The sequence below is a fragment of the Megalobrama amblycephala genome, linkage group LG18, assembly GCF_018812025.1.
Source record: "Megalobrama amblycephala isolate DHTTF-2021 linkage group LG18, ASM1881202v1, whole genome shotgun sequence".
Lineage (NCBI taxonomy): Eukaryota > Metazoa > Chordata > Actinopteri > Cypriniformes > Xenocyprididae > Megalobrama > Megalobrama amblycephala.
The window spans coordinates 1781527-1808920 of NC_063061.1; the positions used below are offsets into that span (position 1 = coordinate 1781527).

Here is a 27394-nt window from a genome sequence, read left to right on the forward strand (position 1 = left end):
TTGTGATTTGATATTCGCAATTGCAAGATATAAAGTCAGAATTGCGTGATAGAAACTTACAATTCTGACTGCAGTTTCTAGTATTGCATTAGTATTGCATCCTTCTAGTGGGAATTTTTGACCTTTCAGTCTGAGATAAATCTCTTTTTGGCTCATTTTATCTGTAAAAGAAAACAAGCCTTCATAAACTAACTTCATGACTAGATACAAAATTAATAGTAGTTATTAAGATTGATTGGCTTGGAATTGGTAAAATGTGCTTGGGAAAAATATGATTAGAAAATCAACTTGCATAATAATTAAGCAAATAATTATGCATTTAAGCAGTTAATAATAATATAATAATAACTGCTGCAAGTGGCAACACAAGACTAAACATCATAATTGAAAAAAATACTACTCTCACGTGTCAAAACGCAACATTTATGAACATCGCACTTTCTGCAACTAATGATGATTGTTTTAGGTCAGTAATAAACTCTTTGGTCTCGACTAAAGAAAAACCCAAGAATTTAAAAAAAAAAATAATTTTCCAGGACAACTACAAGATTTTCCAGGACATTTCACATTTTCTCTAATTTTCCATGTGTTTTCCAGGACTGGAAAATTTGTTATCAATTTTCCAGGTTTTCCAGGATGAGTGGGAACTCTGAATAATAACTGACATGATTCATGATAACATGATATTTTTAGTGATATTTGTAAATTGTCTTTCTAAATGTTTCGTTGTGAACTTTGTTTATGCACTGTATTATAGAGTCGCGAGCTCGGGGGCGGGGAGCGCAAGGATTTAAAGGGGAAGCGCGCTGAATCTGCGCATTTCTAATTATGTCCCAAAATAGGCAGTTAAAAAATTGAATAATAAAAAATCTATGGGGTATTTTGAGCTGAAACTTCACAGACACATTCAGGGGACACCTTAGACTTATATTACATCTTGTGAAAAAGCATTCTAGGGCACCTTTAGAGACTCAGTGAAGGGTTAACTGACAGAAACTGTACCATGAAACCTTTCACAAATCAGAATAGTGAAGTTAAGGACTATATTGTAAAATATTTTACAAATCACAAATAGTCTATTTGAGCCTAGTATGACCCGACTAGACAAAACTTACAAGCTGATTTAGGATGTGAAGGTCATCAAAGATGTGCTATTTTTCACATTCCTGATTAGCAAACTTACCAAGGGGTTTACGGACAAGAGCTTTTTGTGAAAAAGAAAAACAAAAAATCACAAATCAAGCAGGCAAATCAAGGTGACACTGGTTTCAGGCTTCTAAGTGTCTAATTTTTGGAGTTATAGGTATTATAAAATTAAGAGTCACTATGAAAAAAAAAGATTTTGGACTGGAGGATAGTGTCACCTGAATTCACAAATCATGAATGATATGCAATATTATTTGCATGTCTATGACCGTGCACTGCGGATTTATAGTCAAAAGAAATTTGAATATCAATCCCCATACTAGACACACACCAAATACTGATGAAATATGAAATTCATATTCATGGATCAGGGCATTTATAAATAGGGAACAGTACAAAGATGAGGCATTTACCTGTTTGGCCTACATAAAGTAGTCTCTGGAAGATCCTTACAGAAACAGAAAAATCTTACAATGAACCTGTAACGTTCTTAATAGAGTTTTAAGAAACAAATAATTTCTGCCCAGTAACAGGAGCGGTCACAACCCCAGATTTATTTCAACAAAATAGTGAAAATACAGTTTATATAGCGCACTCTCTTCTCAGCTGTACATGATCAGTAACATTCATTTACAACAAAACATACATTAAAAAACCCTTTATGCTTATATCATTAATACAATCAATGCTGTTCATAGCAAAACAACATACGAAAAATAAAATAATAAGAAGAAGAAAAGCATCTGGGTCCAGACAGTTAATGTAAATGATAAAAATGTAATACTCCAGTTATTATCCCTTAATATAATACATTATTTTGTTTCATTTCAACCCTATACATCTAAGGTTTAGTTCATATACAAATGTATTCATTTGCTTATAGAGAACAACGACTATGAAAACATTTGCATTCTATACAAAATGTTCTGTCCAAAGAGCATGAACTAATAAGGAATGAAAATGCACATCTAGCATATAAATATATTTTCCCTTGACAAGCATTATTGATCTCGCTCACTATGTACAACGACAGGAGTAGCAAATCCAATAGCTTAGACTGTACAAATCGGACGACGTCGTCAGTGCGGCATCCACCATTATTATTGCGTAAAAACTAGGCAGCACGATGCGCATTTCAGCGAGAAGAAACACTGTAAACCGAGAACGTGTGTAAACGCGTCAGATGCTGAAGTCATGCGTAAGGGTGAGAACCGTCCTGATCTCACGGTGGACAGAGCTTGTTCAAACATCGAGGAAGGTGTGCACCATTAAAGTACCATAAACGTGTCTCTGAACCATGTTGGATGCAAGAAGGTGCTGCATGCACATGGTGTGATGCTCAAGCACTATGAGACAAAAGTCTGTTTTCTCCAAGAGGAACCGACTGGATGGTGAACAGTGTGTCTCTGCATGGCAGGTGGGTGAAACATGAGACGTCAACTGAAAGAGGCATTGGAGAGACGGGGGCAGCGTTTGGTGGACAATCTTTCTTCAGCGGGGTGGCCGATGATCAAGGATGGATGGGTTTTGTTGCTAAATTACCTCAAAGATGTGTTTAACTGGTGCAAACCTGTACCATCTCTGGCATTAACCAGGAGTGTCGGTTGACGTCGAGTCACACGGCTGAAACCTGCTCATCTGAAAAACACACATGAAGACGGTCAGTGAGTTCAAAGCATCACTGCTGGTCTGCGCTGAGCACACAGCAAAGCATCAACACACACTGACAGCAACGTTACATCCCAAACCTCAAACGCTTGTTTCACCCAATGTCACTAAAACATGACCAGGTCACATTTCACCCCAACGGAAATTATATTTTGCATAAAATAAAGCCTATTTGGTTTGAACGAAAAAATTGTGCACAAGATTTAGCAAATCGAGGGAACGAAAATAGTAAATCATGCGCAAGATTTAGTGAATCGAGGGAACGAAATAGTAAATCGTCCACACAATTTAGAGAATCGAGGGAACGAAATAGTAAATCATGCACAATATTTAGCAAATTGAGGGAACAAAATAGTAAATCATGCGCAATATTTAGCGAATCGAGGGAACAAAATAGTAAATCATGCGCAAGATTTAGCAAATTGAGGGAACAAAATAGTAAATCATGTGCAAGATTTAGCGAATCGAGGGAACAAAATAGTAAATCACACGCAAGATTTAACGAATCGAGGGAACGAAATAGTAAATCACACGCAAGATTTAGCAAATTGAGGGAACAAAATAGTAAATCATGTGCAAGATTTAGCAAATTGAGGGAACAAAATAGTAAATCATGTGCAAGATTTAGCGAATCGAGGGAACAAAATAGTAAATCACACGCAAGATTTAACGAATCGAGGGAACAAAATAGTAAATCACACGCAAGATTTAACGAATCGAGGGAACGAAATAGTAAATCACACGCAAGATTTAACGAATCGAGGGAACGAAATAGTAAATCGTCCACACAATTTAGCGAACCGAGGGAACAAAATAGTAAATCATGCGCAATATTTTGCAAATTGAGGGAACGAAATAGTAAATCGTCCACACAATTTAGCGAATCGAGGGAACAAAATAGTAAATCATGCGCAATATTTAGCAAATTGAGGGAACGAAATACTAAATCATGTGCAAGATTTAGCGAATCGAGGGAACGAAATAGTAAATCGTCCACACAATTTAGCGACTCGAGGGAACAAAATAGTAAATCATGCGCAATATTTAGCAAATTGACGGAACGAAATACTAAATCATGTGCAAGATTTAGCGAATCGAGGGAACAAAATAGTAAATCACACGCAAGATTTAACGAATCGAGGGAACGAAATAGTAAATCGTCCACACAATTTAGCGAATCGAGGGAACAAAATAGTAAATCATGCGCAAGATTTAGCGAATCGAGGGAACAAAATAGTAACTCATCCACACAATTTAGCAAATCGAGGGAACGAAATAGTAAATCACACGCAAGATTTAACGAATCGAGGGAACGAAATAGTAAATCGTCCACACAATTTAGCGAATCGAGGGAACAAAATAGTAAATCATGCGCAAGATTTAGCGAATCGAGGGAACAAAATAGTAACTCATCCACACAATTTAGCAAATCGAGGGAACGAAATAGTAAATCACACGCAAGATTTAACGAATTGAGGGAACAAAATAGTAAATCGTCCACACAATTTAGCGAATCGAGGGAACAAAATAGTAACTCATCCACACAATTTAGCGAATCGAGGGAACAAAATAGTAAATCATGCGCAAGATTTAGCGAATCGAGGGAACAAAATAGTAAATCATGCGCAATATTTAGCAAATTGAGGGAACAAAATAGTAAATCATGCGCAATATTTAGCGAATCGAGGGAACAAAATAGTAAATCATGTGCAAGATTTAGCGAATCGAGGGAACAAAATAGTAAATCACACGCAAGATTTAACGAATCGAGGGAACGAAATAGTAAATCACACGCAAGATTTAACGAATCGAGGGAACGAAATAGTAAATCGTCCACACAATTTAGCGAACCGAGGGAACAAAATAGTAAATCATGCGCAATATTTTGCAAATTGAGGGAACGAAATAGTAAATCGTCCACACAATTTAGCGAATCGAGGGAACAAAATAGTAAATCATGCGCAATATTTAGCAAATTGAGGGAACGAAATACTAAATCATGTGCAAGATTTAGCGAATCGAGGGAACGAAATAGTAAATCGTCCACACAATTTAGCGACTCGAGGGAACAAAATAGTAAATCATGCGCAATATTTAGCAAATTGACGGAACGAAATACTAAATCATGTGCAAGATTTAGCGAATCGAGGGAACAAAATAGTAAATCACACGCAAGATTTAACGAATCGAGGGAACGAAATAGTAAATCGTCCACACAATTTAGCGAATCGAGGGAACAAAATAGTAAATCATGCACAAGATTTAGCGAATCGAGGGAACAAAATAGTAACTCATCCACACAATTTAGCAAATCGAGGGAACGAAATAGTAAATCACACGCAAGATTTAACGAATCGAGGGAACGAAATAGTAAATCGTCCACACAATTTAGCGAATCGAGGGAACAAAATAGTAAATCATGCGCAAGATTTAGCGAATCGAGGGAACAAAATAGTAACTCATCCACACAATTTAGCAAATCGAGGGAACGAAATAGTAAATCACACGCAAGATTTAACGAATTGAGGGAACAAAATAGTAAATCGTCCACACAATTTAGCGAATCGAGGGAACAAAATAGTAACTCATCCACACAATTTAGCGAATCGAGGGAACAAAATAGTAAATCATGCGCAAGATTTAGCGAATCGAGGGAACAAAATAGTAAATCATGCGCAATATTTAGCAAATTGAGGGAACGAAATAGTAAATCATGTGCAAGATTTAGCGAATCGAGGGAACAAAATAGTAAATTGTCCACACAAAATGATTTAGCACATCGAGGAAACGACACAGTAAATCGCGCGCAAGGTTTAGCAAATTGAGGGAACAAAATAGTAAATCGTGTGCATGATTTAGCAAATCAAGGGAACAAAACAGTAAATCGTCCACACAATTTAGTGAATCGAGGGAACGAAATAGTAAATCGCGCGCAAGATTTAGCAAATTGAGGGAACAAAATAGTAAATCACGCGCAAGATTTAGCGAATCAAGGGAACGAAACAGTAAATCGTCCACACAATTTAGTGAATCGAGGGAACGAAATAGTAAATCGCGCGCAAGATTTAGCAAATTGAGGGAACGAAATAGTAAATCGTGTGCAAGATTTAGCGAATCAAGGGACCGAAATAGTAAAACGTGCACACGATTTAGCAAATTGAGGGAATTAAATAGTAAATCACACGCAAGATTTAGCAAATTGAGGGAACAAAATAGTAAATCATGCGCAAGATTTAGCAAATCTAGGGAACGAAATAGTAAATCGTCCACACAATTTAGTGAATTGAGGGAACGAAATAGTAAATTGCGCGCAAGATTTAACGAATCGAGGGAATAAAATAGTAAATCATCCAGACGAAATGATTTAGCACATCAAGGAAATGTAATAGTAAATCACGTGCAAGATTTAGCGAATCGAGGGAACGAAATAGTAAATCGTCTGCAAGATTTAGCGAATCGAGGGAACGAAATAGTAAATTGCGCGTAAGATTTAGCGAATCGAAGGAACGAAATAGTAAATCGCGCTCAAGATTTAGCAAATCGAGGGAACGAAATAGTAAATCACGTGCAAGATTTAACGAATCAAGGGAACGAAATAGTAAATCATACGCACAATTTATTTTTGTACCCTGCATGTCATGTGTGGGGCACTGTAAGAACTTAATAATAATAATTTTCCAATTAGCATAGAGTGAGAAAAAAACAAAACATTTTCACCATGTTTTTTAGGAATTAAATGTTGTAAATCAGGCAAATGATAACAACAAACCTTCAGAATGTAGATAGGAATAACACTGTAAAGTTTGATGTATGTAAAGCTGCTGAAGTGGAGAAAACCACAATCTTTAAAGATATGTATTATGATTGAAATCTATGAATGCAAATATATAATTTTATGAAAACTTAACTTTATAAAAAGCCAAACAACCCATAATCTCAAAATTGACCAGTGCATGTTTCTTCCTGTAGTGTCTTGCCTTAATATCAGCTTTGATTAAATTCGGCACAACAAATACTACCGTAATACAGAAGTAGTCTTTGAAATGTCATTTTCTTTGTGTAAAATACCATTTGCTTCTTTAGATATGGGGGTGAAATGCGAGCCGGATGTGTTTCTCAGCTCCGCAGGGATCGGCCACATACCCTCCTCACTATCGGCCTGAGAATGGAGAGTAACACTGGGCGGTCGGGACAGGTTGGGCTCGGCCAGGCTGTGTCGCAGCTTGCACCTCTGCAAGGCCACGCTATACTCGGGCGGCTTTACGTGGGCCGGCCGCAAGGCTCCTCCGTCCTGCACGTGCGCGTCGCCCAGACTCAGGCCCTGGTACCCCGGCGGAGTCGGGGGCGGCGCTTTGAACCTATCGTCTTTGCAGGGTGACGTTACACAGTACACTGGCAGGAAGCAGGTGGAGAGGTGCAGGAAGTGACGTGATGAAAGGGGAAGGAGCACAGAAAGAAACAAAACACACACAAACACACACAGACACAAAGCAAACATCAATTAAAGAAATGGGGTACGTAAATCAAAGAAACTGACACAGCATGCACAGATCACGACACAAGCAGATTTGCACATTGAACGCCATCAGCCCTCGGCCGCTTCACACAAACAGGGCACAAAAAACGGCCTTCTGCAGCAAAATACTTTTTATTTATCTCTGATAGAAGAAAATTAAATAAATAGAATGTATAAATGACAGAATGTGTCACAGAGTTGATTCTCAAACTAGTTTATAGTTACTGATAATGATGCTCATGTGTCTTATTGCTAGCAGGGCTCAATGCGTTCACTCTTCCAGGATGTTAAAGGACCCAAATGATGTCACTTCCTGGGTGACACAAATTTTCTGAATGCTCCATTGTTTTTAAAAGAGACTGAATGTTATGTTTGTAGTAATTAATTAACTGTGTTCTTCTACTATGAACTAAAGCTCAATGGAACATCTATTTAAATCTCTTAACAGAACAGAACAAAACCGACCGATATTTAAATCTCTTTATGGAAAAAACTGGCCGAAATTTAAATCTCTTTACGAAACAAAACCAACCGATATTTAAATCTCTTTATGGAAAAAACTGGCCGATATTTAAATCTCTTCATGGAAAAAATGACCGATATTTAAATCTCTTCATGGAAAAAATGACCGATATTTAAATCTCTTTATGGAAAAAAATGACCGATATTTAAATCTCTTTACGAAACAAAACCGACCGATATTTAAATCTCTTTATGGAAAAAAATGAACGATATTTAAATCTCTTTACGAAACAAAACCGACCGATATTTAAATCTCTTTATGGAAAAAACTGGCCGATATTTAAATCTCTTCATGGAAAAAATGACCGATATTTAAATCTCTTTATGGAAAAAAATGACCGATATTTAAATCTCTTTACGAAACAAAACCGACTGATATTTAAATCTGTTTATGGAAAAACTGGCCGATATTTAAATCTTTTTATGGAAAAAAATGACCGATATTTAAATCTCTTTACGAAACAAAACCGACTGATATTTAAATCTCTTTATGGAAAAAACTGACTGATATTTAAATCTCTTTACGAAACAAAACCGACCGATATTGAAATCTTTTTATGGAAAAAACTGACTGATATTTAAATCTCTTTACGAAACAAAACCGACCGATATTGAAATCTTTTTATGGAAAAAAATGACCAATATTTAAATCTCTTTACGAAACAAAACTGACTGATATTTAAATCTCTTTACGAAACAAAACTGACTGATATTTAAATCTCTTTACGAAACAAAACCGACCAATATTTAAATCTTTTTATGGAAAAAAATGACCGATATTTAAATCTTTTTATGGAAAAAAATGACCGATATTTAAATCTCTTTACGAAACAAAACCGACTGATATTTAAATCTCTTTATGGAAAAAACTGACTGATATTTAAATCTCTTTACGAAACAAAACCGACCGATATTGAAATCTTTTTATGGAAAAAAATGACCAATATTTAAATCTCTTTACGAAACAAAACTGACTGATATTTAAATCTCTTTACGAAACAAAACCGACCAATATTTAAATCTTTTTATGGAAAAAAATGACCGATATTTAAATCTCTTTACGAAACAAAACCGACCAATATTTAAATCTCTTTACGAAACAAAACCGACCGATATTTAAATCTGTTTATGGAAAAACTGGCCGATATTTAAATCTTTTTATAGAAAAAAATGACCGATATTTAAATCTCTTTACGAAACAAAACCGACCGATATTTAAATCTCTTTACGAAACAAAACCGACCGATATTTAAATCTCTTTATGGAAAAAACTGGCCGATATTTAAATCTCTTTATGGAAAAAACTGGCCGATATTTAAATCTCTTCATGGAAAAAAATGGCCGATATTTAAACCTCTTTATGGAAAAAACTGGACGATATTTAAATCTCTTAATTGTCTTGATCACTCAGTCATGTGACAGAGTCACTGCAACACTGATATACTGTATGTACAAGACAACACTAAATACAGTGCATCTAGATGTATATCCGCAGGATCACTCGTATCATCATTATATATAATCTTATCTACAGACTGTTTAGGATTTTGTGAATTGACTGTCTATTATGTTACTGATTTTGTAAAGCGTCCTTGAGCTTGGGAAAGGCGCTATATAAATGAAACATATTATTATATATTATTATTATCATTATTACTATAAACTAGCTAAATACATTTGACATTGATTAAACGCATCACACAGTACTCAATCTACACAACTAATGTCTTTATTGTTATAAAAGTGTAATGAGACACCAGTTTGTGCCATATTTGTGGAAAGCGCAGGACATCTAGGCTAAATCGCTCTACTGATATATATATATGTGTGTGTCCTTGAGGTATCAAGACACAAGCACTCAGCAGCACAAGCCAAAGAGCTGCACACTGATCATCCAATGAGAGGATGATGAAATCTGCCGGTGTCACATGTCGAAGCCGAAACCGAAGCTCACCTATGAGTCCCTTCTCCGTGCTGGACGTGATCATCTTGTACGCAGGATCTGTGCTGTGCTGCCCGTCGGAGGCGGCGTGATCTGCGGTCTTGCGTTTGATGGTGCCGCAGCTTCCCTCGTAGGTGTCTGACAGCGAGCTGGAGGACGTCCAGCTCTGTCTGGACTGACTGAGCTCAGGGTCGTCTCTGGAGCAGCTGTCCTCCGGCAAACCCGGGCCAATCTCCACCTCGGCGATCGGGCCGCCCATGGGCGTGTGGCGATGGTTGAGCAGGTCCGGCGCTCGCTGGCCCGGAAGAGTCTGGAGGTTGTCGTGGGAGTTACTAGAGCAGGAGGTCCAGCTCCCGCGGCCGCTGTCGGCCATCTCAGTGGTGTGCTCAGGCACCGTCAGCTCCTCGCCGCTGGTGGACAACGGGAAGCTGGACTCCCTCACCGTGGACTGTCGAGACGAAGAAGAACTAGGACGAAAGAAAAGTGCACAAACTCATTATAAAAAATAATGTCATTAACCGGAGACTTAAAGAACCACACGTCACAGCTCTCTTTAGCACTTGTGTCTGATGACTCTAAACTGAGTAACTGATCATGTTTCAGTGACTTATTTGAGATTCATGGAAATGTCTAGACAACGGCTTTGAGATTGCGTGATTTTGTCCTGCGTTGAATGCTTTCATTCATTCACACACATCTTCACAGAGAAGCCGTGCACATTCATTTTTGTTTTGTGTTCTCGTAAACAATTGCATTGCGTATGATGGTTCTTTAGAGGCTGTGTATTTTAACATTTATTAACTTTTCTTTTGTGCATTTAAACTGAGGGACAGGTTAAAATTATTTTCTGTGATGATAATTAACATCATACCACAAATACATATTCTGGAGACACCAGAGACTGATATTACATCTTGTGAAAGTCCTGGTTCAGTTAGCATTCACACTATTATTTTTTAACACCGAACCTAGAGATCACAACCTGATTGGACAGCTTTTATGACCAAAACAATGCTGTGTTCTGGGTTAAACAAGCTCGTTGTATATGTGTACATATGTGTGAAGAGCTTATAAAATGTGGAGATGCGTATCTGACACCTGTACTGAACTGTGGGCAACATCACGACTGTGACGAGAAGAATCAGGTGTGTTTGAGAACTGTTTAGGGTCACATCATGTCCTGTTTTTGGTTCCTTAACATGTCTTTGGTCTGTGTTACATTTATTACACCAGAGTTAGGATGACACACTTATTCAAATGAACCACACTAGCAGAGCAATCGCACCAGACTTCATTTTAACCAAAGCAAACCTGCCAAGTGTGAACACACCCTAATGTCACCTTGTGAGGAATATTCAGAGGAATATATTCTGCACAACTGCTGTAAACGGTGACAGAGAGGCAGTGAGCTGAGATGAATTATAACCAATAAGCCACATCATAAAGTTCAAGACTGTAAACGCTGAACCTCTTTTACTACAGGACAAATGAACATCATTTCATAAATCCAGCTAAAGGTTAGTCTGAGATACCAAATGTTTTGAAAACTGTTGGGTTTCTGCAGGTTTTAAAATCAAATTTACGACCTGAACACATAAAATGAACACTGTATGTCCATATGGTACAAATCCATACAATCTGAAAATAAATCATGTATCTCAGGTTCTTTTATTAATTAAACAGGCTGCAGCACATTCAGGGTAACTGCAAATTTAAAACGCATTTATTTAATATATAAATCTGTACTGAAATTGGTTTATGTACTAATACATCAGTACATATGAACCCTAACCCTAGAGGTCAACCCATACTGGATTTCGCTGATGATTTAAGGCTTTTTAAGACCCTTTTAAAGCCTGTACAAATAAAAATTAAGACCGTAGTGTCAATGTGTAGAACAATGTCTATGGTAACATCCTAAAATCATAAAATGACTGTAAAAATGACTATTTAAACTACTTTATAGTTCAAATAATAATAATAAAAATATGTATATAATATTATATATATATATATATATATATATATATATATATATATATATATATATATATATATATATATAATTATTATTTTTATCATTATTTTAAATGAAAAACACTCACATTTCAGCCTTTAAACCTTTTTTTTTTTTTTTTTTTTAGAAAAAAGATGAGTCAAAATCATACATGATTATATATATTCATTAAAAATATGATTATATATAACACTCTAGATACCTATTAGATAGATTAGATAGAATGAGAAATTAAAAAGCTTATTGTGCCAATACTAGTAAAATCTATATATTGATTTTTAAAATCGTGTTGTTAGTCTTTCCTTCGTGTGACGGGGCGTTGAATTAAATGCCAGATACAGTTTATTGTGCACCAAAATATCAAGAATAAAGAGATTTTTTGCATAATGCAGAACTTTTAATTATAAACAAACCCGAAATACACTGGGACTCCTATTTTGAAATGTCTACGCTTCCAGCTTCTAACACTTCTGTTGCACTGTTTAAAGGGTTAGTTCACCCAAAAATGAAAATAATGTCATTAATTACTCACCCTCATGTCGTTCCACACCCGTAAGACCTTCGTTCATCTTCAGAACACAAATTAAGATATTTTTGATGAAATCCGATGGCTCAGTGAGGCCTGAGCAATGACATTTCCTCTCTCAAGATCCATAAATGTACTAAAAACATATTTAAATCAGTTCATGTGAGCACAGTGGTTCAATATTAATATTATAAAGCGACGAGAATATTTTTGGTGCGCCAAAAAAAACGACTTATTTAGTGATGGCCAATTTCAAAACACTGCTTCAGGAAGCATCGGAGCACAAATGAATCAGTGTGTCGAATCATGATTCGGATCGCGTGTCAAACCGCCAAACTGCTGAAATCATGTGACTCTGGCGCTCTCCGAACTGCTGATTCAACACGCTGATTCATAACGCTCCGAAGCATCATGAAGCAGTGTTTTGAAATCGGCCATCACTATATATATGTTGTTATTTTGTTTTTTTGGCGCACCAAAAATATTCTCATGGCTTTATAATATTAATATTGAACCACTGATTTAAATATGTTTTTAGTGCATTAATGGATCTTGAGAGAGGAAATGTCATTACTCAGGCCTCACTGAGCCATCGGATTTCATCAAAAATATCTTAATTTGTGTTCTGAAGATGAACGAAGGTCTTACGGGTGTGGAACGACATGAGGGTGAGTAATAAATGACAGAATTTTCATTTTTGGGTGAACTAACCCTTTAAGATATTTCAGATGTTTATGGCCTAAAAGTGAATGTCAGACTTTCTTTCTTAATGATTCTGATCATGCTCGCTGAGGTGTTGTGGGATACGCTACCTCGTGCAGGGCTGACTGCAGTCCGCTGGAGTGTTTCCGGCCGTCTCTGATGGGCAGCTGATGGTGGGCGCGGTGGGCATGGAGTCCACAGAGCAGTTACTGACGATGCTGGAGCGGGAAGAGATCTCGCTGGAGTCGGACAGGTCGGACCTGCCGGCGGGCATGAGGGCGTAACCTATCGGAGAGAGCAGACAGAAGATCAGTGCGTCTGCCGTCACACTCACAGGACATCGCTGAGCACGACTCAGACCCAACAAGAGCGCAATGCAAAAACATCTGCCTTTATTACACAACTGATGAAAGACTCACAGTCACATCATTATCATTATCATAAAGAGAAGAACCATATATGACGGCATAATCAACACATCAACGCATCTCCTCACTGAACAATCACACTTCAGAGCACTTTAAAGATCCTGTCATCACTCACTCAACTCTTGTGAAACACAAACGTGTGAAAACTGAATCACACATTCAACTTAATGGTGTTGTGCCAACTTTGATCACTCAAATGCGAATGTGTAAATATAATATAAATGACGACAGGATCTTCATCTCTGGCTGAACTAGTGTTTTAACTCAGGTGACATTGACTGAGGAACATGAACTGCACATAATGGCATGTGATCACACAGTTTTCCTCCTGCAGTGTCTGTCTGTCTGCCGCTTGGCTGCGGGCTTCAGACTGTCTGTCTGCTGATCGTCCTGTCTCAATGTCTCAGTTCTGTCCCTGGACCTGCTCCTGTCTCTAAAGAGTGTGAAGGGGGACCTGAAGCGCTTGCGTGGGGGCTCTGCTGTGCGCTCTTCCTGTCTCTGTCTACTCTCTTCCTGTCTGCCGCTCTGACAGGTCATCCTCAGGATCTGTCTATGAAGGAAAGCCCCACCTATGCCGTACGTGCGGCCGCCTGCCGCTCTGTTGCCGACCTCGCTGGCCAGAGACGAGGACGAACCCGACAGGTTCAGCTGACCGCAGTTCTGTCTGGGAGCTCCGCCTGCTGTGAGAGAATGATGGGAATGTTTCATAATCAGTGCATGAATATCATTAAAGACACAATTAACCCTGTAATGCCTGAAATAATAGTCATTTTAAAGGATTAGTTCACTTCAGAATTAAAATTTGCTGATAATTTTCTCCCATGTCATCCAAGATGTCTTTCTTCAGTGGAAAATAAATGAAGGTTTTTGAGGAAAACATTCCAGGATTTTTCTCCATATAGTGGACTTCAATGGACCCCAAAAGGTTGAAGGTCCAAATGTCAGTTTCAGTGCAGCTTCAAAGAGCTCTACATGATCCCAGACGAGGAATAAGAGTCTTATCTAGAGAAACCATCGGCCATTTTCTTAAATAAATAAAAAATGATGTACTTTTTAACCACAAATGCTCATCTTGCACTGCTCTGCGATGCGCAACGCATGACGTAATCATGTTGGAAAGGTCACACTAAATCAAACGGCCTTTACAAAAAAAGGTAAAACAACAATATCGGATGATTTTGAAGTTGGAGGAGAAAATTAGTTTTCCGCCCTGCCGCGGTACTTCCGCCTACATCACGCGTGACCTTTCCAACATGATTACGTCATGCGTTGCGCATCGCAGAGCAGTGCAAGATGAGAATTTGTGGTTAAAAAGCTTTTAATTTTATTTTTTTTAGAAAATGAGCGATGGTTTCTCTAGATCAGACTCTTATTCCTCGTCTGGGATCATGTAGAGCTCTTTGAAGCTGCACTGAAACTGACATTTGGACCTTCAACCCGTTGAACCCCAGTGAAGTCCACTATATGGAGAAAAATCCTGGAATGTTTTCCTCAAAAACCTTCATTTCTTTTCCACTGAAGAAAGACATCTTGGATGACATGGGAGTAAATTATCAGCAAATTTTAATTCTGAAGTGAACTAATCCTTTTTAGTCTAGTTAATTAAATGATGTGCCAATTAATTAATCGAATTAATCGCAAAAAAAAAAAAAAAAAAAATTGCTATTTGGATATATTTACAGACCAAAACAGTTTGGTTACCAATATTCTTCAAAATATCTTCTTTTCTTTTATGTTCTGCAAAATAAAATTAAGTCATATAAGTTTGAAACGACACAAGTATGAGTAAATGTAAATAAATAGAATTTCATTTTTGGGCAAACTGTCCCCAAAATATGACTTTTTTTTTTTAAGTGATACTCTAAATAAGAAACTAAAACTGCCAGTAGGTGGCGGTAAATGTCTAAATGAATAAGTCATTAAAGGGGCTCTATGTAGGAATGACACCCAGTGTTCAAAATAGGTACTGCAGTCCAAATTCAAAATATTGTTTGGCCCGCCCCCTCGTTCAAAGACATGGGTTGCCAGCTTTTACAGCATATGGTTGCCAGCAAAAATAGGGAGCGCAATTGACAATGAAAGCTGAGGAGACTTAAACACTGTAAGCTGAGTTTTGATATGCTGTTGTTCATAGAGATATTTAGATGGATTTAGAGGCTTTTTAGTAGAGATGCACCGACTGCAATTTTCTTGTCCGATTCCGATTTTTTGTCAGTGTGATCGGCCGATGCATATTTTTTGCCGATTCCGATTTTCTTTATAAGAACTATAAATGACAACATATGCAAACAAAAATCTACTTTTCTTCAATGCAAAGTTTTATTTTCATAAAAAAAAAACAAGTAAAAATCAGTAATAAAATATAAACAGCTCAAATAAATGCAATAGAATAAAGAGAGCTACGAAACTAAGTTTTTCGGGTTAACTGGGTTTTTATTCAGGTAAGAAATACTACAGAAATTAAAGTAATCAAATGTAAAATAACACATTCAGTGTTATTTTGCATTGGTTACCTTAATTTCTGTAGTCTTTATTGCAAATAATTCTTACCATTAAAGTTATAAAACGTATTCAGTCAAGAGCAGAAAGCGATTTTCTTTGTCTTTTGTTCTTTGATTAACATGACAGACAGCAGCAGGAATATTGGACTGCTGTCCCTTTAAGAGTCTATGAACGGACCCAATACTGTTACCCACGACATGGGTTCACTTTCTCAGCTATTTAACGATTCAAAACCGACTGTGTTTATCTGTATACTCGCCAAGATTGCCTGTGCCGCTGGTTTTGACATACTTTTGTATGTATTTGACAGTTTAAGCGTAGGAAGGCACTTATTTTAGTACTTGTGACTCTGTTTGACTTCTGTCTCTGTTTGAGACTGAGCGTGTCTTGTTCGCTTCACTTATATAGATCAGTAGTGTGCGTGCTTTTGGTGTGACCGCGAAACCTGTGGGAATGACTAAAATTTATGCACAAGCACTACTTAACCGGAGCGAATGAGACGAGAGAGAGAGAGAGAGAGAGGAGGCGCCCGCGCGGGTGTGTGTCACTTCACCGTGACAGAGAAGAGAGCGAAAATGCGCAGCTGACGTTATTGCCCGATTCTCTGACCCAGTTTGTTTGCTGGTTTCCATGGCTGCAATACGCGGCATTTTCCATCAAAATACTATTGGATAAACTGCAGCACATGGTTTCGCACAGACCAAAACAAAGGGACATTCTAAAACGCTTAATGTGAAAAAGGCTTAACGTGGCTTAATGTACTAAGACAGTGATTTTAACAGACCAAACTTACTAAATATCATTATAATAAAGTATACTATGTGCAAAAAAATCATATGAGCCCAAAATATGATCTTAACAGTCAGTTAAAATCACTGTCTTAGTACATTAAGCCACGTTAAGCCTTTTCTTATAACGGTTTTCTATGGGAGAAAAAAGCTTAACGTGTTATAAAACGTGTTAAGATCATATTTTGGGCTCATCTGATTTTTTGCACATAGTATACTTTATTATAATGATATTTAGTAAGTTTGGTCTGTTAAAATCACTGTCTTAGTACATTAAGCCACGTTAAGCCTTTTTCACGTTAAGCGTTTTAGAATGTCCCAAAACAAAGACAGACATTCCGACACGGAACCCTCATTTCAAAGTAGAATGTCTGGCTGTAACATTGTTTTTCTGAGAAACAAGTAGATGAACTTAGCATGTTTCCTAAATATCTGCAAACATATTAGGGTATTTTTATGCTTTATTAAAGAAAAATCTTACATAGAGCCCCTTTAATTCATTCATTCATTTGATTTGTTCAAACTTGGTGATTCATTCAGGAATGAAGTAAATGGCTCTCTTTATAAATGGAACATTGAATCATTGATTCACTGACTGATTCATTCAAAATGTGGATTCATTCAGAAATTAAACAACGCTGTGTGTTGCTCAGAGACGCACAACAGTTCTGCTCTGGCATTATTTGTAATATTTTTGTTGGCAAAAGACAATATTGTGTCTAAAATATAACTTCTTCTTTATTGAACTGTTGTATAAAATAAATTTCACATTTGCACTCGCGCTATTCAGGACAAAAACAGCGCTTGTGTGATATTGCTTAACTATATCATATGATATAAATATCATACAGAGGCATTTTTGATTTTATGATCATTATAACTCATTCTATAGGCTTCATCACGCAGCGAGCTGTTGCCCTGCTTCATGTTCGTCACCAATCAACTATATCAAATGTAGGTTTGGGAGGGCGGGACGAGTGCTTTAAATGCATTAAATCATTTTATTTGAGTTATTTTTTCCATAACTTAATTTAAATTTAAATGTTTAGTTTTATGATCAAAGCTCTGTAGTTTTAAGACATATAATGCATGTTTTTATGCTTTTGTTTTACTGTATCTGAAACACAGGCAGTCCAGCGGTTCGTCGGGGACGCACCTTTGCGAGGAGATCCCTGCGGGGAGACGGTAGGACTGGAGTGCAGGGACGAGACGGTGGATGCGTCTTCGGGTCTCTTGACGCTCGAGTCCTCGGTCGCACCAGCAGCTTTCTTCGGCGTCTGTGGCGAGTTGGGACCTGAAGGGCACAGCAGACAGATGACACTGACACAGCTCAGACAGCAGAGGGAGCTGTACAGCGGTCTCACTACAACAACACTCATGGCGTAAGTTAAAATTATATGCATAATTATTATGGAATTGTATCGTGATGATGATGCTGTACACGCCAGTCAGACAGTGTGCGAGAGACAGATGGTGATGGTCACGTACTGAAGGAAGCGGCCAGGTCTTTAGCGATGCTCTTCTTGCGCAGCGGGTAAAGGCTGACGGGAGGAACCTGCAGCACCTGAGACACGCGGTTCTGAGACTTGGCTGAAGACAGACCGGAGCGCATGGACACCGGGGACATGTCCGATTTAGTGGACCTCCGCTCGCTCAGGTTCTTTGATACTGCAGGAGAAAAAACACACACAACACCAGGAACTGAGTTTGAGTGACATGCATTTTTCATTTTGTCAGATGTTTTGTTTGTAAAGTGTGATCTTTACCATCATTAGCTATGTTTCCATACACCTGTTCAATCAAAAACTCACTTTAGCTTGATAATGACTTTTTCCTAGAGCTGCTGTAAAGCTAAAATAATCTCCGCCCATTCATTTTCCTATTAGCACTGTGAAGCTGTTTTGAAACAATCTGTATTGTAAAAAGCACTATATGAATGAAGATGACCTATTTTATGCAAATTCTGGTATATCGCATAAAAAAAAGAAAAAAAAAGAAAAAAAAACCGTTAGATGGAAAAAAATTTGCATTAAAAACTTTGCTCAATTTTGTGGCGGATCTATGATGAAACACATTTACACATTGTTCTCTTGAATGCATGGGACGGTGCTTTATTAGCAAATGTTTCGTGTGATATTTCAATTTTGCGCATAAGTTGGTAACACTTTATAATAAGTATACAGTAATAAAGTACTTAAAAATCATTGGTTTATAGTTAATTCATAGTGTATATATTGTAGTCTCTACATTGTTAATATAAACATTTTAAGGAACACTTAATATGATTATGAATGCAATTAATGTCTAATAAAGGTTGTTTTAAAGCACTTAATTTTCAGATTTTCCGTAACCTAATCTAAAGTGAAAACTGTTTACTCTCAATAACCATATGAAAAACTCATTTATTACGTTTAAAATACTGTACATCACTTATATGGTTTATAAGTTGTTACCAAACCATAAAAGAAATAATATAACTATTTTTTGAGCTAATTTTGTTAATTACATTGGCAATGAATGAAAAAAAAACTATTTGTATTTAGCCTATTAATATATTAACAATATAGAGACTACAATATATAAACTATGAACTGTAAACTAATATTAAATGATATTATTGTATACTTATTATGAAGTGTTACCCGTAAGTAAATTCATTAAATAATTTTAACAGATGCAACTTTTGATTTTCATAATAATATTAGCGTATGTTGAAATTAACATTAACTGAGATAAATAAATGCTGTAGAAATATTGTTTAATGTTAGTTCATGTTAGTTTGTTAACAAATAAAAAACCTTACTGTAAAGTGTCACCGTTAAATTCACAACTTTGGATGGAAACGGAGCTGCTGACATTCATTTTTACAGTATAAGTGTGATTGAAGAGGCTATAGTAAACTCTCTACACATTTATAGCTTTTCTGAGATGAACAAAAAGGACTGAAATCGTTTTACTTAAGGCATTAAGTTCCTACTAATCAGTTGAATGGCAGCATCACAAGATGATTCTGACTGAAAATAAAGCAAATCCACAAATATAAAATCTAGCACTTGTCTGGCCGTCCATTAGATGGCAGTGACTGTCCTCAGACAGCACATCTGAAGCTGGGGCAGCAGGTGAAGTTAGTTTATCTGACCCTGCAGTGAGGATCAGTGCTGATCAGTGTACGCACGTGTGCTGTAGGCCGCTTCGCACTGCAGCGACATGATCTGGAACTTCTCCTCGTCCGTCTCCACCTCCAGGTGTGCCAGGTACTGCTTCACCTTGCGGGCCATCTGGGCGTCCTCGTACAGCTTCTTGGCGTTGAGCAGAGAGCTGCGCCGCACACGCTTCTTGTGATTGCCCTGGACGTCCAGCAGGTTTGAGTTAGTGCTGCCCTGACTCAGAGACCTGAGGAAGAGGAGCGGACGAGGAATGAGACAACAACCTAAAAAACCTCACTGTCAGAGACGTCATTCCTGTGGGCTGATGGTCACTGACAAACGGGAAGACATTCACAAACAGAAATCCACTAAAATGTAAAGGTTTCTCATTGTAAATGAAACTTAACGATATACAGTACAAGCATTTCTTCTGGTCTTGCAAACATGAAAAATGAAAACTAGGGATGCACAAATATGCAAATTTTGGCCGATACCGATAACCGATAATTCTTTATATTTGAAAGCCGATAATCGACATATTGGCTGATAAATCTAAATTTTTATATAATTTTTGAAAGCCTAATTATAAGGACAAAAGTCTCAAATTTTGGCCGGTACCAATAACCGATAATTCTTTATATTTGAAAGCCGATAATCGACATATTGGCTGATAAATCTAAATTTTTATATAATTTTTGAAAGCCTAATTATAAGGACAAAAGTCTCAAATTTTGGCCGGTACCGATAACTGATAATTCTTTATATTTGAAAGCCGATAATCGACATATTGGCTGACAAATCTAAATCTAAACTTTTATATAATTTTTGAAAGCCTAATTATAAGGACAAAAGTCTCAAATTTTGGCCAATACCAATAACCGATAATTCTTTATATTTGAAAGCCGATAACCGATATCCAAATTTTTAAATAATTTTTTAAAGCCTGATTACAAAAACAAAAGTTTTTACCATTAAAAGTCATGTCCCAAACACACGATTATAATGTTCTCATTATATATTTATGTAGTCTATATGACAGACTTGTGCTGTACATGTTGAGCTTAACTGTATTTTCCTTTCTGAAGTGATTTTCAATCATATTTCAAGCAATTCAAAACCATCACAGTGAACAGTTCGCATCTAAAGTGTTTCAGCTGAAGGAAATAATCCATTATTTATCAGATTTAATACATCGGCCAAAATTTCTTATCGGGCCGATAATGATAACATTAAAAATGAACATATATCGGCCGATACCGATATGGTGGCTGATAATAACTAATTTGTGAATCTTGTTTTTCAATTCCTTTGTATTGTTTATGAAATCGTTTTACTCTTGGAGAAGCTGCTTATATAAGTACACTACCATTCAAAGGTTTGGGGTAAGATTTATTTTTTTTAAAGAAATTAATACTTTTATTAAGTTGAATTGATCAAAAGTGATGTCTAATATAATGTCTATTTCAACTAAATGCTGTTATTTTGAACTTTATATTCATTAAAGAATCCTGAAAATTAAAATGTATGATGGTTTCCACAAAATATGACTGTTTTCAACATTGATAATATTAGAAAATGTTTCAAATCATCATATTAGAATGATTTCTGAAGGGTCATGTGACACTGAAGACTGGAGTAACGATGCTGAAAATTCAGCTTTGATCACAGGAATAAATTACATTTTACTATATATTCACATAGAAAACAGCTATTTTAAATTTGTATTAATATTTCACAGTTTTTACTGTGTTTAATCAAATAAACACAGCTTTGGTGACTTCTTTCAGAAACATTTTTGGAAGTATTTATTAAATTTCTATTTGTGAAAGTCCTTTCATTTATTTGTGAATATGAAACGTTAAACATAAACCCCATTTATTTGCCAGTCTGAGCAAACGATGACTACAGCAGCATAATGCGGCCATGCAACGTATTCAGCTCCATTAATGCAAAAAAAAAGATAATAAATGGATCAAAACAGACGAGCACGATCTGTTACATGAAGATCAGTGGTTTAGAGGATGAGAGGAAGGAAGTAAGAGTTGCAGGAGATGGTGTGTCCAGGTTAACGGTCATGACACATTCAGGACATGCAGGACAGCACACTTACCCTAAACTCTTCCACCTCTTCTTCCTGTAAGCAAAGCCCATGAGAGGCAGAAAACAGGTGAAGAGAAAGACAGAAACACTCAGACAGACAGAAACCACCACCACAAAGACAGAGAGAAATCATCTGATGTATGGCCACAATCACACAGCAGCAGAATACGCTTGTCAGTCCGGTATTTGAGTGCTTAATATGGATACGTTCACACACAGTTCACTTATTTACAGGAGTGACAACCGCATTCTGCAACTGAACTCACACCTGTAAATTTTCAGGACTCAAAACCTTATTCTCTGGAAAACTGCACTGTGTGAACAGAACCAGACTAGTCATACAGTGTGAGAGCCACGCAAATGTGTGTCAACCGTGTGTCATGTGTGGTTTTGTTAACTTGCAGCCTCTGCCGCCTCACTATATGAGCACATGAATGCATGAACTTCCAGAGCTGCACTGAGAGTCACTTCATTAGCATTTTACCATTTAATTTGAGAAAACTACCGTCATATCATAAACACACAGAAACTCAAAGGTCTTCACTGCAACCCATCAAAATAAAAGTTTGGTTAAACTTGAAGAAACTGTGACAGAAATATTATATATATTACTGTTGTACAGTAGAATTTAGCTGCGTCTCAATTTAATAATATTACTAACACTAATAACAATAATAATAATAAATTATTTTTAAGGAATAATCTAAATTTTTCTTCCATGTTTTAATTTTAACAGTAAAGATCTGTTGTGCAGCACTTTGTTTGACAAAAAAGTTTGTTTAATGCCATATGATTAAAAGATAAATTAAATTAATGATTTATGCCTTCATTTGATTGCCAGAAAAATTTTGAAAAAAAAAAAAAAAACATTTCATAGAAATGAAATTTAAAAAATAATAATAGTAAATGTTGTTGTTTTTATGAATTCAATTTATTAAATATGCTTTTTGATTATTAAAATTGAATTAAACCATTAAAGTGGAATTCAGAAAACTTAAAAATGCAGATTTTTTAAATTCTGATTGTAATAGAATTTAAAAAATAAAACAGATTTGAGAGAAAAAAAACGTAGGGCCCTAAAAAATAAATTTTTTGTTAAACTTTTAATAAACTGTTGTTAAGTTTCATGATTTCAATTAATTAGACATGCTTTATTATTACTAAAATGTAATTAAACCATTAAAATGGAGTCCAAAAAAATTGAAACGAAAAAAAAAAAAAAAAACGGAATCCAGAAAAATTAAAACAGAAAAAAACGGAATTTGGGGAAAAATAAAATGGAATTTGGGGGGAAAAAAACAGATTTCATAGGGCCCTAAATACGGGTTTGACTCCTGTTGCACGCTCATACAGACAGTATTCAAGACGCTGCTGTAAGTTGCTGTTTGAACGGGACATTTTGAGATTACACCTGTAAGTAAATGGAGTTGTCAATCCCAAAAACTGACAGTATGAACGTAGCCTGTGTGTTCACAGAAGCGAGCAACTGATTGACATTAAATTAATTTGACATGTAAATAAAAACATGAGCTGTAGGTTGAGACCTGATCTCATCTGACTAGACTATAATAAGTGCATTGCTGCATAAAACTACCAGACTTTCCCACTCAGTCTTGTGTGACGTGAAGACAAACACTGTTTTCTTTTCACAATAACATGCACTAATGAGTCATTCACAATCAATGAATCAATTCTGATTTCCAGTGGACTTTGAGTTTATGCTTTCCTTTCACTCTGTGTCTCTGTGTGCAAGTCTTCACCTCTGTCTGAACATGAGCGCCGGGTCCATGTTGGCTGACGTCATGCGCACGACGTTTCGGATCTCCTTGGCGATCATTCTCAACTTTTCGAAATTCACCAGGCCGTCAACACTCGAATCGTTACCTGAGCAAGATAAGAGATGTTGGACAGTTTAAGGACCTGACACGTAAAAACCCCTGCTGACTAACCTTTACAGGCACGTGCGTACACTTGACCTACTGACCTTCGTGCAGGAAGGTGAGGTCTTTCTTGACCACAGGAAACAGTGGGATGATGGGAGGCTGCACGCTCTGGCTGCTCAGTATGTTGCGGTATTTGGCCATGTTGCGTGACGGGTCAAAGATGTCCTGAAGGTCGCGGAAAAGTTTCTCATACTTACTGGGTAATTTCTCCCACGTGCTCCTCAATCGAGCTACTGAAGCCAGATTAAGACCACTGAAGACCACAAAAAACACAACGCATGACTTCCTGAACATCTGAGTCTCCACATAAGTTCAAACACCTCGTACAGAATCGGAAAGAGCTTTAAGAATTAAATAATAATAATAAATAAGAGGGAATCTGCATTTTATGTTCTGATGAAGCTGCATTGCCACCAAAAAAAAACTCTGAGGAACCAAGAGCATGTCAACTTTTTTGTAAATGTTATCATTAGTGATTATTTTGTTATTATTTTGTCTTGTGGATAATTTAGAAACAACTGTTGCAACTTTATCAGGGCAGCATCACTAACATAAAATAAAAATAATAAAAAAGTTGTATATAAACTTATTAGCTTAACTCATTGTTGAGACAAACAAAACAAAACAAGACACAGATAACATCCGTGCGGCAGCATCATGACAGATTCACATTGAGAAAGTGGAAGGAGAACAGCTGGAGAACTGACATCTCGACCGAAAAGCCGACTCACCTGATGATGGCGAACATGGAGTTGAAGTTCTTGCACTCGCGGCAGTGCAGGGCTATCTTGATGAAGTGCTTGATGGTCTTCATGCGTTTGAGTGCGTTGGGCTCACGGAGGATCTCAGTGGCCACCCAGAAAGTCTCCTGGTTGATGATCTCTTCAAACTGCTTCAGATGGCCGCCACCGCCACCGCCCGGGTCCAACTTGTACAGGTCGTCCACGTACTCGGTGGACTCGATGTTCCGGAACAGGCCGAAGTCTCTCATGGAGAGCTGCGCGGCCACCTCCACGGTGCTGAGCTGCAGGAGGCTGATCTGACTCTCCCTCAAGAGCTCCTGAGCATCTTCATCGGAGCAGAGCGTCTCTGTCTCCATGTTGTTCTTCAGGTAGTACCTGAGCAAACACACGAATGACAGGATTACTGTATAGTGTCTCTTTGTTGCTGTCAGCTTTGGTCTCGTCCAGTGAAGCTTTATCGAACAGTGCAGATCATTGTGTCCCTCTGGGATCTATTAGCTCTGTAGACAGTGTAATCAGGCTGTCTGGTGTCAATCTCAATGGTGTGTTTAGGCCTTGATGTATTTAAATTACATATAAAATTTCCATACATTTGGATTACACAACAAAAACTAATAAATTTGCATATAATGCATACATGAAGCAGGTAAGATTTCTGTAAACAAAAAAAAAAAAAAGCATGTCAGAGTTAATTAGTAAGTTCCTTGTTAGCGCGCCCGCCTCCCCATGCCAGAAATGCTGGTTCGAATCCCACTCGAAGCGGTGCGAGTAGAACCGGAAAGGGTTACAGTGGTGCCGTGACCAGGATGGGAGTGAGGTTTAGGGGGATGAGTGTAATGGAGGCCAGCTAGTCAGAGCTGTGTGAGTAAACCTCACTCCCCTGGCCTCATGAGGCGCACTTGCGACTGAAACTATACAGGTGCTGGTCATATAATTAGAATATCGTGAAAATTTTCATTTTTTTTATTGTAAATTATTTTTAAAAATCAAACTTTCATATATTCTAGATTCCCTACATGTAAAGTAAAACATTTTTTGATGACAAATTTTGATGATTAGAGCGTACAGCTCATGAAAGTCCAAAATCCAGTATCTCAAAATATTAGAATATTTACATTTGAGTTTCATTAAATGACCATGCCCACAGTATAAATTCCAGGTATCTCTTTGTTCTTTGAAACCACACTAATGGGGAAGACTGCTGACTTGGCAATGGTCCAGGAGACAATCATTGACACCCTCCACAAAGAGAGTAAGTCACAGATGGTCATTACTGAATGTGGTGGCTGTTTACAGAGTGAAATATCAAAGCATATTAAATGCAAAGTTGACTGGAAGGAAGAAATTGGGTAGGCAAAGGTGCACAAGCAACAGGGATGACCACAAGCTTGAGAATACTGTCAAGTAAAGCCGATTCAGACACTTGGGAGAGCTTCACAATGAGTCAAATGAAGCCGGAGTCAGCACATCAAGAGCCACCACACTCAGACATATTCAGGAAAAGGACTACCAAGCCACTTCTGAAACAGAAACAACGTCAGAAGCATCTTACCTGGGCTAAGGAGAAAAAGAACTGGACAGTGAACAGTGGTCGAAAGTCCTCTTTTCAGATAAAAGTAAATTTTGCATTTCATGTTGAAATCATGGTCCCAGAGTCTGAAGTAAGACTGGAGAGGCACAGAATCCAAACTGCTTGAAGTCTAGTGTGAAGTTTCTGAAGTTTGTAATGATTTGGGGGGCCGTGACATCTGCTGGTGTTGATCCATTGTGTTTTATCAAGTGCAAAGTCAATGCAGCCATCTTCCAGGAGATTTTGGAGCACTTTATGCTTCCATCTGCTGACAAGCTTTATGGAGATGCTAATTTCCTTTTCCAGCAGGACTTTAGCACCTGCCCACAGTGCAAAAACCACTTCCAAGTGGTTTGCTGACCATGATTTTATTGGCCAGCCAACATGCCTGACCCCTGAATCTATGGGATATTTTCAAGAGAAAGATGAGAAACAGTCGATCCAACAATATACAGATGATCTGAAGGCTCAATAGTGCCTCAGCAGTGCCACAGGCTGATCACTTCCATGCCACACTTCACTGATGCTGTAATTTGTGCTAGGAGCAAGTCATTTGCTGTAATATGTGCTGCCGACCAAGTATTGAGTGCACAAATGAACATACTTTAAAGAACTTGAACTTTTCTGTTTTGCAAATCCATTTTTTGATTGATCTTAGGAAATATTCTAATATTTTGAGATACTGGATTTTGGACTTTCATGAGCTGTACGCTCTAATCATCAAAATTAAAAAAAAAAACTTTTGAACTGTTTTACTTTACATGTAGGGAATCTAGAATATATGAAAGTTTCATTTTTAAAAATAATTTACAATAAAAAAATGAACTTTTCCACAATATTCTAATTATATGACCAGCACCTGTTTGTCCTTGTTAGCATGCCCACCTCCCATGCCAGAAACACCGGTTCAAATCCCGCTCAGAGTGGTGTGAGTAGAACCGGAGGGGGTTGCAATGGTGCCGTGACCCAGATGGGAGTGAGGTTTAGGGGGGTGAGTGTAACGTAGGCCAGCTAGTCTACTAGCAACTGACGCTATAGGCTGCGGTCTGAACTCTGAAATGCAGCGAAATTCACATGAGCTTATGCTTTCCTGCATCAGCATGAATTGAAGTCAATAGAATGAAAAGTGCAGTGT

The 27394-nt window shown here is 37.3% G+C and overlaps 1 protein-coding gene across 15 annotated transcripts in view; it reads right to left on the reverse strand.

Annotated features, from left to right (window-relative positions):
- Positions 1–1673: 1673 nt before the first annotated feature.
- The window catches only part of rapgef6 (Rap guanine nucleotide exchange factor (GEF) 6), a 119031-nt gene continuing 93310 nt past the window's right edge, over positions 1674–27394 (reverse strand). For 10 of the 15 annotated variants that reach the window (XM_048166833.1, XM_048166834.1, XM_048166830.1 and 7 more), the window contains 12 exons: positions 24678–25064; positions 23988–24199; positions 23764–23887; positions 22014–22037; positions 19933–20150; positions 18246–18425; positions 17914–18051; positions 14037–14147; positions 13150–13324; positions 9807–10261; positions 6883–7206; positions 1674–2784 (listed from right to left, as the gene is read on the reverse strand). In XM_048166833.1, the coding sequence (XP_048022790.1) occupies positions 2762–2784; positions 6883–7206; positions 9807–10261; positions 13150–13324; positions 14037–14147; positions 17914–18051; positions 18246–18425; positions 19933–20150; positions 22014–22037; positions 23764–23887; positions 23988–24199; positions 24678–25064 (2371 nt within the window). In that variant the 3' untranslated portion in view covers positions 1674–2761. Of the gene's footprint in view, positions 2785–6882; positions 7207–9806; positions 10262–13149; positions 13325–14036; positions 14148–15070; positions 15205–17913; positions 18052–18245; positions 18426–19932; positions 20151–22013; positions 22038–23763; positions 23888–23987; positions 24200–24677; positions 25065–27394 lie in introns of those variants that run through there. The other 5 variants (XM_048166831.1, XM_048166837.1, XM_048166835.1 and 2 more) reach the window with 5 other exon arrangements.